The sequence below is a fragment of the Brachyhypopomus gauderio genome, unplaced genomic scaffold (assembly GCF_052324685.1).
Source record: "Brachyhypopomus gauderio isolate BG-103 unplaced genomic scaffold, BGAUD_0.2 sc77, whole genome shotgun sequence".
NCBI classification, from domain to species: Eukaryota; Metazoa; Chordata; class Actinopteri; order Gymnotiformes; family Hypopomidae; genus Brachyhypopomus; species Brachyhypopomus gauderio.
Window position 1 is genome coordinate 775001 of NW_027506898.1, and position 20879 is coordinate 795879.

The following is a 20879-nucleotide window of genomic DNA, read 5'->3' on the forward strand; positions in this document are numbered from 1 at the left end:
GGATGGAGCGAGACATGATGTCCCAGATGTGCTCAATCGGATTAAGGTCTGGGGAACGGATGGGCCAGTCCATAGCTTCAATGCCTTCATCTTGCAGGAACTGCTGACACACTCCAGTCACATGAGGTCTAGCATTGTCCTGCATTAGGAGGAACCCAGGGCCAACCGCACCAGCATATGGTCTCACAAGGGGTCTGAGGATCTCATCTCTGTACCTAATGGCAGGCTACCTCTGGTGAGCACATGGAGGGCTGTGCGGCCCTCCAAAGAAATGTCTCCCCACACCATTACTGACTCACTGCCAAACCGGTCATGCTGAAGGATGTTGCAGGCAGCAGATCGCTCTCCACGGCGTCTCCAGACTCTGTCACGTCTGTCACATGTGCTCAGTGTGAACCTGCTTTCATCTGTGAAGAGCACAAGGCGCCAGTGGCGAATTTGCCAATCCTGGTGTTCTCTGGCAAATGCCAAGCGTCCTGCACGGTGTTGGGCTGTGATCACAACCCCCATCTGTGGACGTTGGGCCCTCATACCATCCTCATGGAGTCGGTTTCTAACCGTTTGTGCAGACACATGCACATTTGTGGCCTGCTGGAGGTCATTTTGCAGGGCTCTGGCAGTGCTCCTCCTGTTCCTTCTCGCACAAAGGCGGAGGTAGCGGTCCTGCTGCTGGGTTGTTGCCCTCCTACGATCTCCTCCACGTCTCCTGGTGTACTGGCCTGTCTCCTGGTAGCGCCTCCAGCCTCTGGACACTACGCTGACAGACACAGCAAACCTTCTTGCCACAGCTCTCATTGATGTGCCATCCTGGATGAGCTGCACTACCTGAGCCACTTGTGTGGACCACCAACATTCAAAAGTGACCAAAACATCAGCCAGAAAGCATAGGTACTGAGAAGTGGTCTGTGGTCCCCACCTGCAGAACCACTCCTTTATAGGGGGGGTCTTGCTAATTGCCTCTCATTTTTACCTGTTGACTATTCCATTTGCACAACAGCAGGTGAAATTGATTCACAATCAGTGTTGCTTCCTAACTGAACAGGTTGGTTTCACAGAAGTGTGGTTGACTTGGAGTTATATTGTGTTGTTTAAGTGTTCCCTTTATTTTTTTGAGCAGTGTATATATATAATACACTGTACAGCAGTGTGTTACTATGCAAGTAAATAAAAATAGTAAATTGTAACAAGTATCTTTCTGGAAACACAAAGAAAATAACTGATCTACACTATTGAATAATTGATCTACACTACAGGTGCTGGTCAACGAATTAGAATAATTTGAAATAGTGCAATCATGAAATTCTTTGAATGCATTTTTTGTGCAAAAAGCAAATCAGGTGTTCACCGCACCTGTCCTACTCGTTAGACTAATCACAGAACTCGTTACCTGTAAAAAAAATTTGCTCAGCTGAGCTTTCCAAAAGGCCCATTTAGGCCATTTAACTGTGACACTGTTGTACACACTGATATGATTCATACAGTTGCCTTTAATGCAGAGGCAGTACTTCATAACATTGTTTAATGTTTCTTCAAGATCATGACGTATTGGTCTAATGTCTGCCTGGTTATACGCAAGCAAAATTTTAAAGTGTTATCATCAATTACAACTGCTGTCTATGGAAGTGCTGCACAGTCTAAACTGACTGTGTGTTCTCATCTCATCTGTGTTCTCATTATTCTGTTGTTGGGAATTGTAGGATATTAATGTGTTAAACATTCTTCACAAAACTGAGGTAATAAAATATGTTATTGACTGTAAAAAGAAGAGTAGCATTACATACACTGCAAATATCTAAATGCTTGTCAACTGTAGATGAAAATCAAAACAACCACCTGATCTACTTCTAGACAGCCATAGGTGGCCTAACTCAGTGGTTCCCAAAGTGGGGGGGCGCGCCCCCTAGGTGGGGCGCGGAGCTATTGCAGGGGGGGGCGCGGAGCTTGGAAGTCAAACATGTGCACATGTGTCAATATTAGGGATGCACCGATTCCGATATTAATATCTGAAAAAATTCTAGATCGGGTATCGGTGACAATGTGACCGATCCATAAAAACAGATCTATTCAGTCTAATTCTACGCTCGTAACGCTTTTCGGAGTTAGTTCAACCTTAAATATCCACTCTGTCTTGGATAGAAGTGAACTTGGACAGTTAACAGGCGAGTGAAACGCGAAGCACACAGAGGAGAGGTGAATCACTGACTCGTACTCGCGCTGGTGGTATTACACTCAAGTCCGTTTATTTGCTGGTTGACCAAAATAAAGCTGGGCTCCAGCACTACTTGACTGTTCATACATGAACTGGTGAGTTGTCCAAAGCTCATTGAATGCGTTACTTACAGAAATAAAATAAAGAGCAGTGGTCTGAGTCGGTCTACGACAGAAAGCTAAACTCGCTCCCTTAAAGAGACAGTACACATATTTCTGGCCGTTACATGCTTTGTGCTCTGCGTGATGTCTGCGCTAGCAAACTATCCGCATAGGTATTGCTGTTTCCAGGGGCGTCGCCTGGGGTGGGCTTCCGGGGCTTCAGCCCCGAATGATTATCCCGTAGCCCCGAACCTTTTCGCTCAGCTGTATTATTAATGAGGAGGCCAGTGCTGCTGTGAGAATAGGAAATCTCTTAACGCCAATCACAGTGCCGCTTCAAGGATAAAGTTCCGCCTTTCAGGAGAAACAGCCAATCAGCTTGCTGGTTTTGCGGGCGCGGAGGAGAGCCCACCCCCACCCCCGTGGGGGAGCGCACATGCGCTCTAGCCATTTTTGGCAGCAGGTTGCAGGTAGCTGAGGGTGAATGAAAATGGATATACGGCGTTTTTTCAAGGAGAAAGGTAACGGTAGTGAACTATGTAAACTGTGATGGCATTGTGGAGAAAGGTAACGGTAGTGAACTATGTAAACTGTGATGACATTGTGGAGAAAGGTAACGGTAGTGAACTATGTAAGCTGTGATGACATTGTGGAGAAAGGTAACTATGTAAACTGTGATGACATTTTGGAGAAAGGTAACGGTAGTGAACTATGTAAACTGTGATGACATTGTTTGTGGAGCTATCTGATAGCTGGTTAAAAACACACGTCTCCGAATCAAAACACAGATCAAACCCACTGTGTGCTTAATAAAATGCAGCTTGTCACTAGTCAGCTTCGGAATTAGTTAGCTAACCTAGTTAGTTAACCGACATAGATAGTTAACCTAGGTAGCTTAGGTAGTGAAGGTTTGTGGAAAAAAAAACTTATATAGCTAGTTATGTTATAGCTAGTTATAGTTATAGTTAGTATGTTCAACGTGCCCTGATGTACCTGATAAGCTAATAACTATTTCATTTTCAAATTGTGTTTAATAATTTAGGATTGTAGGACTGTAAGCTATAATGAATGAAATTCAATTTAGCTAACTAGTTAGCTAGAAGGTAGACGTTGTGGATAGCCAGAATTTAGTACAATACTTTATGATGGTAGTTTAAAGCAGTTTCTTAACCCTGGTCACTGCCCTAAAATTGTGTGTTTTCCACTGGAGCCAGCTGATCAGCTAATAAACAATCCTTTATTGAGTTTACACAGCACAGCATATCACAAAAAATAATTAACTTTTAATAGTTGAGGGTTAGGGTTTGTTAGAGTTTGTTCAAATCTCAAGTATTGTGGTGTAATTTATTTCCTAATACCACAGACAAGAAAGGGAGTACAGAAGAGGGAGAAAAGCAAAGTGACTTAGAACAACCTGAGGAATTTGAAGTGTTAGAGAGGACTAGAGAGGAGAACAGACAACAGGAGAGGAGAACAGACAACAAGAGAGGAAAGAGGAGAGAACTGGAGAGGAGAGGAGATGGGAGATGGGAGAAGACAATACAAGTGGTATGGAAAACAATGTCTAATAAACACATTATTAATAAAATACACATGTTTTTAGTATGAAGACTAGCAAAATAATGCCAGATGTAGTTTGTTTTAGCACAGTCTTTTGTATTTAAAATATTGTTTCCAGCTTTATTTTAAGCATACTTTCTTGAATTACTATTTAACAGGGTAGAAGAGAGGGTGGAGAGAGAGGAAATATGAAATGTGGAGAGACCTGAAATGAACTGATCAGGACTGGACTGATCTAAAGAAAGAACAGGTTAGGAGAAGAAAGACTGTGCAAAAACATACAGGATAGATAATAAGTAATTCTTAAAGAGTATTAATTGTGTAGACCCCTTAGCACTAATAATTATTAATGTTTCTTTCAATAATTTGTTTGTGTGTCATAAAAGGTAAAAGAACAATTTAGAAACAAGTGAATTGTTTACATTATTACACAGTTGCATGAAATCCATTGTTGACATACTGATTTGCATACTTTATTGAGGAATGGATTTACTAATGGAATATACCTGGTCCATGTCCTTTAGTACAAGCTCACTATCTTTAGGTCACCAACAGTCATTCTGCAGATTTTGTGCACCCTTTGTTTAAAAAAAAAAACTCCATATTATAGTGTTAAACATTATATATCAGGGTACGCATTGTAATATATATATATTACTATATATATATATATATATATATATATATATATATATATAAAATTGGGCTGAGCCCCGGATCTTTACATACCCAGGCAACGCCCCTGGCTGTTTCTCTTATTTAATCTCCTTGTTTATTTTAAATGATATTTAGAATTCTTGAACCATTTCAAAGGTTTCTTGCAGTTAATTTTTTTCATGTTTGACCAAAGTTGTGAACCTGTTGTTTTTGTCTGTTTCAGGTTCTTTGGTATTTTACATTCAATGTTATATTCATAATTGCACTGACTGAACAAATGCAAGTTGTGTTGTTTTTATATGTTTTATGTGTGTTTAAGTGTGCTATACTGGTGCAGAGTTTTCAATAAACTTGTAATTCAGTATGTCTGTGTTTAAAAAAAATGTTTTAAGTCGATTCAGCACTGTTTTACTCTATCAGATCGGTATCGGATCAATTTCGGCCGATACTAAGCCTCAGATATCTGAACGGGTATCGGAAGTGAAAAACGTGAATCGGTGCATCCCTAGAATATGGGGGGGGGGGGGGGGGGGGGGGGGGGCGCAAAAATATTCTCATCTACTAAAGGGGGGCATGGCAGAAAAAGTTTGGGAATCACTGGCCTAACTGGTGACTGCTAATTTCCTAATCTTCTAATCTCCTCCTGGTCAAACAAAATCCATTGTGTATGCGTGTTCTGAAACAGTAGCATGGCCACTTTGCTAGAACACCTGTGACACTTTTAAAACCCCAATATATATTTATATAATTACTTTATGGTCAAGCTAAAAGACAAATTTTAATGATACCGTTTTCATTCTTGCTAGTGGAGCTTACCCACATCTCGTACATGCTGTGGGGTTCTAGCTTTCTTAGGGTTGGTCTGTAAAGAAAAGAACAGACAGCTTTAGTCACAGTTTCAATGCCAATTCTAAAATACACAAATTGATCTACACACTGATCTTATATGCCAAATGTTTTTTGTCAAAAAAAGTAAGCTTTTGGCTCCCCCTCGTGGTTACTTGCAGGCTCAGAAAAAAACTGCATTATGGTTGCAACATACACAGCATACACAAAGTAGATGCTAAAGAGAATGTAAGGCTAAATGGAAGAGGTTGGGAGTGCTGTGTTTTTTAAGTAGTGTGGCATCACATGGGTAAAGGGGTGTTGAAGCTATCGCCGACAGGTTTAGTGGATGCATTTAAATGTGGTGAGGTCAGATGCAAGACTTTTAAGGACATATATATGAAGGCAAATGGTTTTAAGGGCATAGTGATGTGGTAGGGCAGGTGCAGAGCAGAAGAGCAGTGGTGTTAATGAAGAGGACACGGGATTCACCATGGTATCCTCAGAAAAACCAGGGGCCAAACAGAGAGGATCTAGAGAAGATCCAGCTGGTGAGAGTTATGGGTGGTGCATGCAAAGCCAGTGGATGCTGGGTATGTGATAAGTCTCCACGGACGCCTGTATGGATCTTCTGTATTTGGTAATGCTTGGAGATGTAAATGGATCTGGCATCACTGAGTATAATGTGTATGTTACAGGCTAGGAAGTGACTGGCTGTGTAAGGGTAATGCGCTTTGTTGCTGTATGCATAGCATATAAATCCCATAAGGAAGTGGTTAAACTGAGCATACATTAATGGTTTCAGTGGGACTCTATATGACTTTAGTCAACTTGAGGGGGAGGGGGAGAGATGTGATTTGCGTCTAAAGAGGTTCTGTATGTGGTTGGTTTAAACGTGAGCCTGAGGTAGAGTGGGTCTGGGATGCCTGACCTCACTTGTGAGCCTTATGGTAGGTGTCCTGTGCTTAATTCAGCCAAAGCACAGATGAAGGGATGAGGTGCCAACCTCATGACCCCTGTGAATGTGATGATTTATGTCATGAAAATGAGCATGCTGGGCCCTAGGTGAAGCTCAGTGGTTTGATACATAATAACTGACATCTTATCCTATGTATAATTACAGTGAAGACAAGATCAAGCACTGGTCACGCACACTTGCACTTCCAAACTTGAACTCAACCCCCTTTAATCCAGAAAGCACAAGTCTTTTGGAATAACACAAGGAGCACACACAGGTCTAATCATGTGATATCTGCACACGTCAAGCTTGTCCAGAATACTTACATTTTAAGTCAGGTTTATTTACATAGAGCTTTTTACAACAAAAGTCAGCAGTGTTCTACATGCACTCACCGCTCGTGCTCTTCAATGTAGTCGATGAGCTCTGCCTCGGTGTATGGTTTGCCTGGGATGACAGCGGGCTCTTCCATGAAGGGCTCGTAGAAATTCACCTCATTCAAGTCCAGCTTTAGGTTCGTAGCCATCTGCACAGTACCAGTGAGTGCAATGAGGAAACTCTTCGAATTATATTTGAGGGAAAACGATGCATGTTGTGCATATCTTAATTATCTTATGTTGGAAGATACAGTTAATGTCTCCCTTTTAGTTTACATTCAGCACAATGGCATTGGTGGAAGCTGTTTGGGAGGTTTGTACAAGGGAGGATGACGAACGTGCTGCATTAGCACGGTTACAAGCCATTAAGAACATCCGGCACCTTCCTCGTTTCAGGCATATTCATTAAGGGGTCTTTCACGAGTTCTTTGGGTAGATTTATGTAAGCAGCTTTATGGTAAGATAGACAAGTGTGACTTCGCCACTGCCCCCATGGCTGCCAAAACGTTTTATTACTCTTACATTTTTGTAATACTATGAGAAGCAACAATTGTGTTTATATTATAGTCAAATATTTTGTAGCAATCTTATTTCGAACTAATATCATTGAAGAATTACTTTCTTTTGAATTACGCATCTTTAACTTCACGTACTTGGGGATTGAAGGTCGCAAAAAACTTCACAAATGGGTGAAATTCTTCAGCAGCATCGTCATACTCGATAAAGTCTGAAATATGCAGAAAACAGAAACATGACTATCATGCAAATACTAATGATGTTCGAATGGAATAGAATCTACACTGTGTAATCATCACAAAACATGTGACTGGGCAGATGAAGCTATTGGTGTATGGAATATGCTTACTTAAGGAATCCTCATTCTTAAAGTAGCCAACCAGCTTGATATCCTCAACAAGGTTAAAAAAACCTTTTAACTCCCTCTCATTGTCAATGATCTCCACAGGATCTTTGACCACCTAAAAGGAGTGAGACTTTCAGTACATCGTGAAAAACTGATGGTTTTTAATTCATCTTTTAAATCAACTTCCAGACCACTCATAAATGCCAACCGCCTACAAGTAATAAGGTTTGATGTCATGATTTTCAGTCTAGCAGAAGCAATGGGTTAAGACAGTGATTCCCAAACTTTTTCTGCCATGCCCCCCTTTAGTAGATGAGAATATTTTTGCGCCCCCCCCCCCCCCCCCCCATATTCTAGGGATGCACCGATTCACGTTTTTCACTTCCGATACCCGTTCAGATATCTGAGGCTTAGTATCGGCCGAAATTGATCCGATACCGATCTGATAGAGTAAAACAGTGCTGAATCGACTTAAAACATTTTTTTTAAACACAGACATACTGAATTACAAGTTTATTGAAAACTCTGCACCAGTATAGCACACTTAAACACACATAAAACATATAAAAACAACACAACTTGCATTTGTTCAGTCAGTGCAATTATGAATATAACATTGAATGTAAAATACCAAAGAACCTGAAACAGACAAAAACAACAGGTTCACAACTTTGGTCAAACATGAAAAAAATTAACTGCAAGAAACCTTTGAAATGGTTCAAGAATTCTAAATATCATTTAAAATAAACAAGGAGATTAAATAAGAGAAACAGCAATACCTATGCGGATAGTTTGCTAGCGCAGACATCACGCAGAGCACAAAGCATGTAACGGCCAGAAATATGTGTACTGTCTCTTTAAGGGAGCGAGTTTAGCTTTCTGTCGTAGACCGACTCAGACCACTGCTCTTTATTTTATTTCTGTAAGTAACGCATTCAATGAGCTTTGGACAACTCACCAGTTCATGTATGAACAGTCAAGTAGTGCTGGAGCCCAGCTTTATTTTGGTCAACCAGCAAATAAACGGACTTGAGTGTAATACCACCAGCGCGAGTACGAGTCAGTGATTCACCTCTCCTCTGTGTGCTTCGCGTTTCACTCGCCTGTTAACTGTCCAAGTTCACTTCTATCCAAGACAGAGTGGATATTTAAGGTTGAACTAACTCCGAAAAGCGTTACGAGCGTAGAATTAGACTGAATAGATCTGTTTTTATGGATCGGTCACATTGTCACCGATACCCGATCTAGAATTTTTTCAGATATTAATATCGGAATCGGTGCATCCCTAATATTGACACATGTGCACATGTTTGACTTCCAAGCTCCGCGCCCCCCCCCTGCAATAGCTCCGCGCCCCACCTAGGGGGCGCGCCCCCCACTTTGGGAACCACTGGGTTAAGAACATGTAACCTATCTGGCAAAACCATAATGGATATGGTTCACAGGTCAGATCAGAATGACTCACCTCATAGAGGAATTCTACCAGTGTCTCTGCAGCCAACTCTCCATCGTACTCAATTATCTCATCATCAACAAAGATGTAGATGCTGTCAACTTCCTCCAAACCTGTCCAAAGTGTGAAGAATCCTTAGTCAAAGAGTTAAAATTTACAAGCAGGCATTAAGGTATATATTTACCATTTTCATTTACTAATGATCAGAATACATAATAATGGTCTAAATACATAATCTGAATTTGCTTTGTGCACTGATTTTTTTATTCAATGTACATATGCTACACTTCAAAGTTCACAGTAATTTTGCCCAAAAAGTGGATTCAATAATAAGGAAATTATAGCTAAAGGACAACCAGATAGATCAGTCACCAAAGATGTTATGTGCCATAATTCTTCCTAAATAATAATGATATTCATAGTCATTATAGCACTGTAAGAGAATGTAAACCTGCCATTCAGGACAATAGCCATATTCCTATGGTTATGGAAAATACAGAGAATTTTTATATTGTTTTAGTATGGTTATAAGCATCCTGAGAGTAGACAGTGTTAGTGATTGAATACTGAAACATTGGTGTGATTATTGTGTTGGAGCTTAGAGAATACAGTATATGGCAATTACCCAATTTCTTTGCAACAGCAACACCTTTCTTCACATCCACCAAACCAAACCCGATATCTTCATCATCATAATCATCAAGCACCTGAGCGGCAAGCTGCATACAAGGAGAGAAAAGTTACTGCAGCTTTTGTACACACACACAAACAAGCAGACAGACAACAACTCACCCTCACAATAACACATCTAGCTACAATATGAGAACCCTGGACTGGAGGAACAAACAAGAGCTGCCTGCAATTTCCCAGGATTCCAGATACCAAATATGTTTGGATGCATATGGTTGGGTGAGGGGGTGTAACCGCCCCAAAAGATCTCAGTACATAAATATTCTCAGGATGTGTAGGATGTTGTCTTAATGCACAGGACTCTCACTGAAGAACAATCTTCAAATTGCAGCAAACTTTTAGTAGGAACTCTACAGCAGGAAAAATGACATTTCTCACAGTCTTTTTGCATGCAGCTAAGCACAACCACAGCATCTGTTCGCATACACACACACACACACACACACACACACACACACACACACACACACACACACACACACACACACCAACAACATCAACCATACTGTGTTCATATAGTGTTATTTCTGAGTCTTTTCCATTTTGCTTTATTTGCAAAATAGACCTCACACTTTCCTCAGGACATAAGCTGCACATGGTTATAATTTGATAACTCAAATGTCCTCATCTCTAGGATCTGAAGTGGATGTAAAGCTCTAGGATCTAAAGATCTTTTTCTCTTGTCATTGGATTCTGTCCCAAGTCTAACCGAAGCCTAATTACAATATTTCACCAGGGCTGCTAATATATACAAGTCATTCATAACCAAGATGCATCAGCAAAGCTCTTATCAGTTCACAACGAAGATGCTGCTTTGCAAAGACAGGAGTGTTCTACCTGCACTTTATTCTTTAATTCACATAGACTTAAAGACACGCAGGTTTGATGTGTCATATAGGCCTAAAGACACAAACATCAGATCTTGGCCCTCTGTTACCAATACATCCATTTCATACTAAAGGCAGTACAATAGACTTTTTATCTAACTTAGAAATGTGGATAGATAGAATGGTGGATGGAGATGGATGGACGGATGGATGGATGGATGGATGGAGCATTGGTTTGGTCTTATTTCTCTCCTGTAACCATTGTCCCTTAAAACTATGGACTGCTTTGAAGAAACTCAAGCCACAATCCAAAAACAAACAAATAAATTTTCAAAATCAACAAGGAAGCCCCGTACTTTCCTCATTTTGCCTAATGTGTCCAAAAAATCTACACGAAACAAATAGAAATGAAGGATGTCTTTCAGACTTTTAAAAAATCACTTTAAGTGACTAAAACAAAAGTAAAAAGAGAAACATGGGACCTGAACATACCTGATAGGTGAGGGCGGCAGGACTTGTTAGCAACTGCAGAGAGAAGTCAAGGTACTCTTTAGAGTAGGGTACCAAATCAGAATCACTCAACTCCAGAGACTACACAAAAGCAACCATCAGAATGCAGAATTATTCACCTCAGAAAACGAACAATGTAGAATTATGCACCTCAGTCGAATGCAGCCACAATGCAGCTGAGAACAAGCAAATTCACTGAAGCAAGAATGCACACTGCAATTACCCTATGGGAACAGTGTTATTCTGCAGGACAATAGATTTATTTACAACAAAAAAAAATCAAGCCTATGCAAATATATACACCCCATATACACTTAGGAGCCTTTGCATACAAAATAATGATTGCAAAAAATTAAACAGTAAAGCTAATTTCTTGCTAAACCAGATTTGCAATGAGAAATATTCATTCCACATACAGTATTTTTTACATAGCGCATTGCAGGCATATCAGTAGAACTGGGGACACATGCAAGTCTTATGCCAAGAAGCAGAAGCACAATTTACTGTTTAATTTCGCCTTTAATTGCTAAAGGCCTGGAGTTGATTACCTGTACAACTAGATACACATAGCAGAAATGGAACTGAAACCCCATTTCTACTGTGAAAGCAGATGAAAACTGAGAAACATTTGATCTTTCACACATTTACTCAGGTGAGGTTTTCATGTGCCAAACCTGCCTGCTCAGATAAATCTCAGTTAATCCCTAGGTGCACATTCGGATAACTCACTCTGCCTGTGTTCAGAAGGCAACGGACAAGCAATTGCAGCTACAAGACAAGGAATTTGCATGTGAAAGCACCAGTAATAGACTGTTGGTTTAATTCATCGACACAACAGCATTCTAATTTATTTTGGGTTAAAGAGTGCTGCATCCTGAAAATGTTCATTGTCTTCAAGACCTGAATCCAATATAATGATTCTTTAATGGACAGTCATGTCGCTATTTCATTCTCCACCACTTACACACTTTCAGCATTACAGCATGTGAAAAGTTGTTTGGCTTCCATGTTCTTGTCTCTGTATAATTACTTTTAAAGCAGGCTGCTAGTGAATGGGTAATTGCTAAAGGAGAAAAGTAGATGACAGACGTCATGACTCAGATATGAGTAACGGCCACTAACATGCGTTCAGTGAAAAGGAATGAGAGCAAAAGAAAACAAGTGTGTGGAAGAGAGAGAGAGAGACAGAGAGAGAGAGAGAGAGACTGAACACCTGTTGACTCTGTTCATAAATCAAAATTTGTCTCTATAATTTTTCACTTTGATGAAGTTTTCTGACACTGTCCAAAGCCTGCAGCCTGCATTTTAGCACCACTAGAGATAAATGTTGTGTAGCTTTTATCAAAGGCTAAAGCACTTCTGCCTTCTGCTATCTATCCATTAAAAAGACTCTGACCATGCTAAAGCAGTTTTTAAATGTTTAATAAAGCTAGAATGATCAGGTTGGTTGAAAATTGAGTGGTCTTTTGTTCAGTATGTTATTTTGAGTTGTTATTCACACTACTGTAATGTCATATTGCCTTATCTTTACCACTGTCCTCTTTCAGAAAACAAACACATTGTCATCGTATGGTATATTATTTCAAATAATTTCAGTCTCGGATAACTAATTTATTCAAATGGCAACACACACACACACAAACACACACACACACACACACACACACACACACACACACACACACACACACACACACACACACACACACACACACGTACGAATGCACGCACGCACACGCTGCACTAGTCTTAGATGTCATGGTTTCCCATCAGTGGTCTGCTGCAGGGTGGATCATGTTGATGATAATACCTAAAATGATGTACAATGAAAGGACTTACAAGAAGGCAGCAAAGTAAAACCCAAAGAGGCTTGATTCTCATGTACTGTATATGCGTAACATCTAGAACTCAGACTGAGAGTGATCCATATACAGATAAATGAGGATATTCATAATAATGGTCAAGGGGAAAAAGCAAAAATACCAAAAAATGGTCCAATGTTGGCACTCCAGAATGAACAGGCAGAGGTACAATTGTGGGAGACAGGAGGACAGACAAGGTTCAGTAGAAATTGCTGAGGTAAACAGACACAACTAGAAAACAGCTTGGTATGCTCTCAGAATGAGTTAGCAATACTTCACAGGGATAGACTGAACTGAATCAGCATGACAATATGTACGTAATAAATGTGGAATGTTTGTGTTTTTGCTTGTTTTTTTGTGTTTGCCAAGACTGCAGTGGTAGACAAAGTAAAATCTTACTGTCCGAACTCTGGGAACTACATGTATTTATAGATGTGCAAACAAGCTCTGTCATTTCACATCTTTTTTTCTAGATATTTGGCTTTCACCACTTGTCAAATCTCCTTTCTGTTACCTAAAGGGCACCCCCCCACACCTCACCTCGCCTCCCCCACTGTAGGAATGACTCATCTATGTCTGACATCATCATGTGTCTGGCAGCTCTGACTGGGTGGAACTCCTGTGAGTCTGTCTCCACTGCTCTCATTGAAGCTAGCACTGCTCTCCTGATTCTAACATGTCTTAGATGCTACCCAGTCTCAGATCTTATCAACATATCAAGAACATGACAGGGGCCATCCCTAATGTTAAAAAAAGGAATAAAAATTTAACTCAAAAAGTTCTCAATCGCATCTTCAGACTCTGGACTATATTAATGGATATAGTCACATTAATATAAATAACTATCCAATCCAATTAATCTCCAGACTATATTGACTTCTTAAGTGTAGCTACGTATTTGTCAGTGTAACGCCAGGGGCGTCATGGAGCGATAAGAAAGCAGACACTCATGCGGAGAAGAGTCGTGGTTACAAACCAGGGTCGTATCCACATGGCAAACAGAAACTGACAGAAAACCAAGATGTAAACTAGGCTGAGGCATGACAAATGGCAAAGGAGAAACCACACTGCTTGGAAAAACACAAATGAACAAAACACTATGGAAGATGCACAGCAAAATACTAGAAACACTTGACTTACATAAGACAACCAGATTCCAACAAACCAATACATGTATTCATGTATTCAATAAGCCGCATTTAGGCAAAGGACCACAGAGACTTGGCAGCTAGTAGGGGGGTGGAGCCAGACATGAGACTCTGGCAATTTTATATAAACATAAAATATTACATAGTCACTAGGGTGACCAGATTTGGGTTTCTGAAACGGAGGACACCTTTTTTGTCGGGGGGGGGGTCATCGTCTGTATGACAGGAATGACATGGTGTCTGTGTAAATATTGCATTTATTGAACAGCACAAAGCAACAAAGTACCTGCCTTACACGTCAAGCACTCTGCCTCATACGGATCACGACCCTGGCGAAAGCACGGGATTTTTTTCTTTATCTCCTCCGTAAACGTACACTTTTCGGCATTGCTTTCTTCTTCACATGCACACACACACACACACACACACACACACAATGTAAATTAGACAGATTTGAGGAGAAGGGTGTGACTAATTTGCGATACAGAGAAACCTGGAATGGAGAATGGAACAGAGTGGCAATTCTTATCACAATGCACTGTAGGCCTACATGTATTATGCTTGAGACAGTCGAACAAAATCCCGGACGATTTTGAAATTCCCCCCGGATATTTTTTTAGGTCTCAAAATAGGACATGTCCGGGAAAAAGGACGTCTGGTCACCTTAATAGTCACTTTATTGTCTTGCTAATTTGTTTGGCAGTTCTCAATTTTAAACTGTTGTTAAAAAACTGTCGACTTAGGTGTCGACTTACGCTTGTCGGGGTCAGCTTACGGAAATATGATCATGCTAAGTAGACTCCATTTTAGTCTATTAGTTAACACCTACATTTGAGTGGGTAATACTGTTATGTCACCTGACAGACTTGGACCAAATAATTTACAATATGTACAGCTACATTCAGTTTCGGCTCCTGCAGATGGACAGAGAGATACGTAGCTACTGACTCTAAAATGTCACACAGGTGAACTGTAACATAATAATGTAACATAGACTGGATCCACATGCAGGGTACAGGGCTAACAGGAGAGGGCAAAAAAACACAAATCCCAAGAGCAACACAAAGGAGCAGAAGGACAAAATCACAAATCCAAAGTCAATGCCAAAGCTGACTGTGGCGAGGAACTAAGACTCAAACGGGGAACTCATTCTCCTCTGGAGTCTTCTGGTAATCTGATATGTTGATGCTAGTTTGTGACAATGATTTGGGTGGAAATCAGTGGCTCTGTGAGCCCTCATGAATGTGGTCACCTTGCTTTAGTTGTGCTGCTATAGATACGCCTGCTGGAGCCACATGCTAATAACTGGCACATGTGCTATAGATATGGATGTTCAATGTTTACATATTGAACCTGCATTTTGTGTTTTGTGTAACATGCCTCTACAAGGACAATTGTATAAAGCACCAAGAAGATGGTGGATGTGCCAATACCACCAGCAGATGTACAGACTTCTACATGAGGCCCAACATCCACATTGAAGGAACTGTGTCTGCTTGGCCTAGAAATAGAACTATAAATGTGGACTTCTACTAGCTGGGCTGCCCAATGGAGGATGGGTTCCCTTTTGAGTCTTGGTTCTCCCAAGGTTTCTTCTTAATCCCTGCCTAGGGAATTTTTCCTTTCAGCTGTCTCCCCTGGCTTGCTCATTAAAGATCTAGACCGCATACAACTTTATCGGATCTCAAGGGGGCCAGACCAGTAAACTCATTCCCAAATTACATAGAACTAACAATTTATTTGTATTCATGCAAAGAAGTAAATTATAGAAATCTTTATATGAAAAAAATTGTCCTTTTACTAAATATAGTATGGTCAACTTTCTATTTTTTCTTTTTAAAAGTATGTGCAATTTCAACAACACTTTTACTCAGTTAAACATTTATTTAAGTGCATTATGCATAAAAACTGATCACAGAGACATTTTTCACATCTGGGAAGCAATTCTGAACACATGAACTTTACATTTTTCCTGAAAAACCTGACACTGTGTCTACTTTTCTCTTTTTTGACAGACCTGTCTCTTAAGAGGGTGCCAGGGTCAACAGAAAAAGGGGGTAAAGCGATAGAACTGACTAAAACACAATATACGCAATATAGGAAAATATAGGAACTGCAGATTTGAAGAGTTTATTCTTCTATAATAATCCAGGTTTATTCTACAGGCCAGACTGAACCCCCTGGCGGGTTGAATATTTGACACGCGGGCTGAATGTCTGACACCCCTGATCTAGACCCATGCACTTGTAAAGCTGCTTTGTGTCAACATGTGTTGTAAAAAGCGTTACATAACTAAATTTGACTTTGACTTTGAATACTTTAAATACTTTTAAGTGATAGAAGGACTACAATCTTTATGGGAAGGCGATAGGGGGAAAGTGTTGTGTAGATTTCACATTCAAGTGATGCAAACTGGCATGGGTGTGGTTTGTTGTGTAATGATTTACTGTTGGGGATGTGACTGTTGGGGATGGAGCTGCTGCTGCTACTGTGTGTGTGTGTGTGTGTGTGTGTGTGTGTGTGTGTGTGTGTGTGTGTGTGTGTGTGTGTGTGTGTGTGTGTGTGTGTGTGTGTGTGTGTGTGTGGAGGAGGTGGAGACACTGCCTGCCCTGTCCAATATTAAAATACTCTGTTCCACAACACAATGCAGTCTCTCTTGTGCATAACCACTGCTAACAATAAAAAGAAATACAAGAGTCACTCTAGGAATGCAAACTGTCACAGTTTCACCATACATGGTGTCACATGGTGTCACGTTCCAGTTATTGTGCCCTGTCTAGGGCAAGCAGGAGCTCTTATAGCCCAGAGAGGCATTTTGGCAGCTCTATAAACTTTACATTTATAAAAATCAATTACAGTCCCCTAGTACTGCAAACCATAATGTAGAATTTGACTCTAGTTTAACTTACTTAGTTACTCTACAGGACAAATGTATATTTAGGAACTGTTTGATGATATTATTATTTGCATATGTACTATCCAAATCATTTCAAATGCACAGGCAAATAGGACACAATCATTCTGCCTAGGTGGAAGCATACACCATAAGCTATATATACCACTCCAGACAACATTCTGCTGACACGTGCAATCCAGCCGAGTGCCACACTTAATCTTCTGACACATTACTCTCCACATATTCCTGCCTATAGCCAATACAATCAACTTGTGTTGGGCCAATTAAATACAAGGCTAAGAGGTTGATATAAAATGTACAGAGAACTTCAACAGTAAACTGCAAAATGACATTAAAATAATTATGAAATAATTATGTATAACCTGCAGATAACTATCACACAAATAGCGAAATGTAAATATTAAAAAATGTGTTTATACATCCATCTCGTGCATTATTTCACCATATCTTTATCACCAATTATTGCCATATCATGAAGGTCACAAATAACATTATAAGATTACTGTGCTAAAACCCATAGCAACATGAACGTATAAAACCAATTTATGCATTTCTTTCTGCATTATTTATGCAATTTTTATACCTGCTAAAAAGTAATTTATTCTTATCCATCTTCTTGCCCTAATCCTCAACAAGTAACAAACTGAAAAAATAATACATTTTTATAGATTTGCCTTTACTGTGTTTTGAATGCAGGTCAAGCATATGCAGAAAGCATATAGTAAGCATGTTGTGTGGCCCAGGTGTGTATATTCAGATTATGATCATGATTTACCTAACAACAGGCAGCCAATGGAGTCATCTCCCCTGACTTAGGTGAAGAGTTACCATCAAACAATATAAATGAAACCAACAAGATACTATATGCCACAGCAGTAGTTATGCTTGATACACTAGGCTACAAAATGCAAACAAACCAGGTATTGAAAGATAACCTAAGTGTTGCCTGAATATGACTACAATGAAGTAAATTGAATATGATAATAAGAATCTTTATACTAAACTCAGAGGCCAAAAGCAAAAGCCAACTCAAAGGCAATTGCTCAGTTGGCCGTAACGTGTGGCATATAACGATTACCTCTGCTGTTCCCCTTATGAATCCTGAATCCTCCCAGCCAGATTGATAAAAGTAAGTATGAAGTCAGAAAGGGACACTGTTTCACTGATTAACATAACCAGTATCTACAGCAAGACTGACTGATAGTAAAATGAGGAAATGTGATTAAATCAGAAAGAACTGAACTTCCATTTAACAGAAGAACAGCAATATGTAAATACCTCTGCATAGTAAAACAGATTTACAATAGCCAGTTGAATGCAAAAAATAAGGTCAGACACATGAACACATACATCCTGCTAGACATCACATACCCAGCAAGCACAATAAGCTGGAAGCTGCTGACATTAAGACCAGAAAACTCGCAATGTGCAAAGCACTTCACCCAATGTCCAACAGCAAAAGGACCAGGACGGGGACGGGGACGCTGCAAAGTGTCCACTGTCTGGGAATGAGAACACATCTAAGCAATTGATTCCAAGAATGAGTCCTTAGAAAGAGTCTCAAACAAATAGGGAAAAGAGGAGGTTCCACAATAGGATACGATCCTCTAGAGAATGAAGCGGCCGTCATAAGACAGTCCTTCTAATGGTTAGAAAAGGCACTGAAGAAGCACAGAGGTACAGAGGCACGAATCACTAGAAGCAGGTGTGCATTACAGCAGACAAGATCCAAGATGCAGACTGTGCAAAAGGGCCCCCGAGGCACCCAGTATTACATAGACGTAGCATGCAAGAAGCTTCTTGGAATGTACCACTCAGTATATATTGAGAAACTGAAAAAATACAATTGAGTGGCAGAGATCAGGGACATGCAAATGCAGACAAACAAGCAAGTACACTAAAAAAAATAAAGCATTAGGCCAACAAAAGAAAATCAACACAATGTTTGCCATTAGTCTTACTGAATTATGTCAACTGCTGAGAGTTACATTGATCCAACACAAGTACAGTGAATTGGCTTCCAGTCATTGCTAGTATCGTTCACCCAAAATAATTTACAAAATATGAACTATTAAAAATTATGAACTATCTTCATTTCCACAAATCCAACAAATTTGGAGCACTTCAAGATGACATAAGTGAGTGGCTGATACACAGAGTATCCCAAAAGAGTTGTCTTTAGATGCCTGTCATCAGAGGCAGGCAGTGTTTCTGGACAGCAGATGCCACAGTCGAGTGACACAGGCTACACTAAGTGCCACGATCACGTGGCTCCTGCCACGAGGTGCCACTTCATGCTTCTACATGCCAAACAGTGACCAAACTCTTACAGTAAAACTTGGCAGAAACATATGCTACCCAATGAGCTGAGATGTCTTGTGATTGGCCAGATATGAGTTCAATTAGCTCTACATTTGTTTGCTCTTCCCAAGTACCCAAGATGTTTTTCTGAATTTTGACTCTCAACCTGAACTTGAATTTCAACTTTTTTGGATACCTTACTAAATTTCACACTTTTTCAAGAAATCATGATTTCAGGTTCAAGTTCTGGTGACACTGAATTATCTCCATAGATTTAACTATTCAGATACGCTGTAACAAATAAAGCATTAAACCAATAAAAAGGCAATGTTTTGGGTGCTGGCAGCACGGCTAGCTTGCTAAATAGCTGACGTCTTAACAAGCTAGCTAGCTAAAAAGAGTTTACCTGCAATAGCCGCAAAATGGGCAGAGTTGTTCATATCAGAAAAAACAAAATGGGTTATAAATGTTTGTAAATGTTTATAACAGGATCTACGAAAGACTATATGGTGTATGAAATGTCTATGAAAGAGCTGGCTTGTTCGCTGATTAACCAGACCTTACTTTCGAGGTCTTTGTTCTTGATTTTTGTGATTTGTCCCAAACATTTCAAACATTGTCATGTAGCTCAGCCATCCACCCCTGTCATGTGGTTTGGTTCCACATCCATCCTGTCAGTCATGTCTTTGTTTTGTTTCTCCATGTGTTTATGTTTTGGTTTCCCCATGTGTTCCCCTGTCACACCTCTGTCATTTGTAACTCCGCCTTGTCTTTAGTTTATCTAGTAGCTGTGTGTATTTGATATCTTTGGTTTGGTTTGGTGTTGCATATGTCATTAATATTCGTTTTGTTCTGTTAATTATTTTCATTAAAACCTTCATCTCTTGCACTTGAGTCCTGTCTACCCTTTCCAAACTTTACAATCACGAGAAGTTGTAACTTGTCAGAATGGGGATTCAAATGGTGGGAAAATTAAGTAATCCAAACTATGTAATTAGCTAACTGAATAAATTAGCTGAACTTGAACTGTATTCTCTAATATTTAATCCAAACTTAAATTCGGGATCTTGATTTTTTTTATTTATTTTACAACACTATATTTATTTAAGTACTGGCTAAAAGTCATCCGAATTACTTTTTAGAGTTTATGTGGGAGTGGGCGAGGGGTTAAGATGATTACAGCATGTGACTGACAGGGGCCTTAAAATTAAACATTCGTTAAAATTTGGAGCCCAGTGTAATCTTTTCATGAGTGCCCAAGTCCCTGCTGCCATCACTGCAAGCATGGTAAAATCTTAAAATCTTAATAACACAATCCTCAAAAAGCCTTAAAAAGGCTCTGGTAAAAGTCACACACACACACACACACACACACACACACACACACACACACACACACACACACACACACACACACACACACGTGTATGCATATAAAAGGAACATTCCAGGCTGTGTACTCTACATAAACGTATTAAAAATTGTAGTGAAGTGCACAAAGTACATTTTGGACAGGGCTCCTTCGTCAACTGTGCAAGCTTCTGAATTGGCATGAAGAGGAACCGTCATTCCATGATGTTCCAAGAGATCAGTTATTTTTCTTTGAATTTCCTAATTTCATT

The 20879-nt window shown here is 39.9% G+C and overlaps 1 protein-coding gene and 1 long non-coding RNA gene across 5 annotated transcripts in view; one reads left to right on the forward strand and one right to left on the reverse strand.

Moving 5' to 3' along the window:
* The window catches only part of casq1b (calsequestrin 1b), a 42418-nt gene that overhangs the window by 19266 nt on the left and 2273 nt on the right, over positions 1–20879 (reverse strand). For 2 of the 4 annotated variants that reach the window (XM_076990685.1, XM_076990684.1), the window contains exons 2-8: positions 11012–11110; positions 9628–9721; positions 9015–9115; positions 7553–7664; positions 7341–7414; positions 6706–6836; positions 5344–5389 (exon numbers count right to left, since the gene is read on the reverse strand). In XM_076990685.1, the coding sequence (XP_076846800.1) occupies positions 5344–5389; positions 6706–6836; positions 7341–7414; positions 7553–7664; positions 9015–9115; positions 9628–9721; positions 11012–11110 (657 nt within the window). The remainder of the gene's footprint in view (positions 1–5343; positions 5390–6705; positions 6837–7340; positions 7415–7552; positions 7665–9014; positions 9116–9627; positions 9722–11011; positions 11111–20879) is intronic. The other 2 variants (XM_076990686.1, XM_076990687.1) reach the window with 2 other exon arrangements.
* Positions 2507–4134, forward strand: LOC143491551 (uncharacterized). Its single transcript, XR_013125231.1, has 2 exons — positions 2507–3858; positions 4029–4134. It is a non-coding gene; the product is annotated as an uncharacterized LOC143491551 (long non-coding RNA).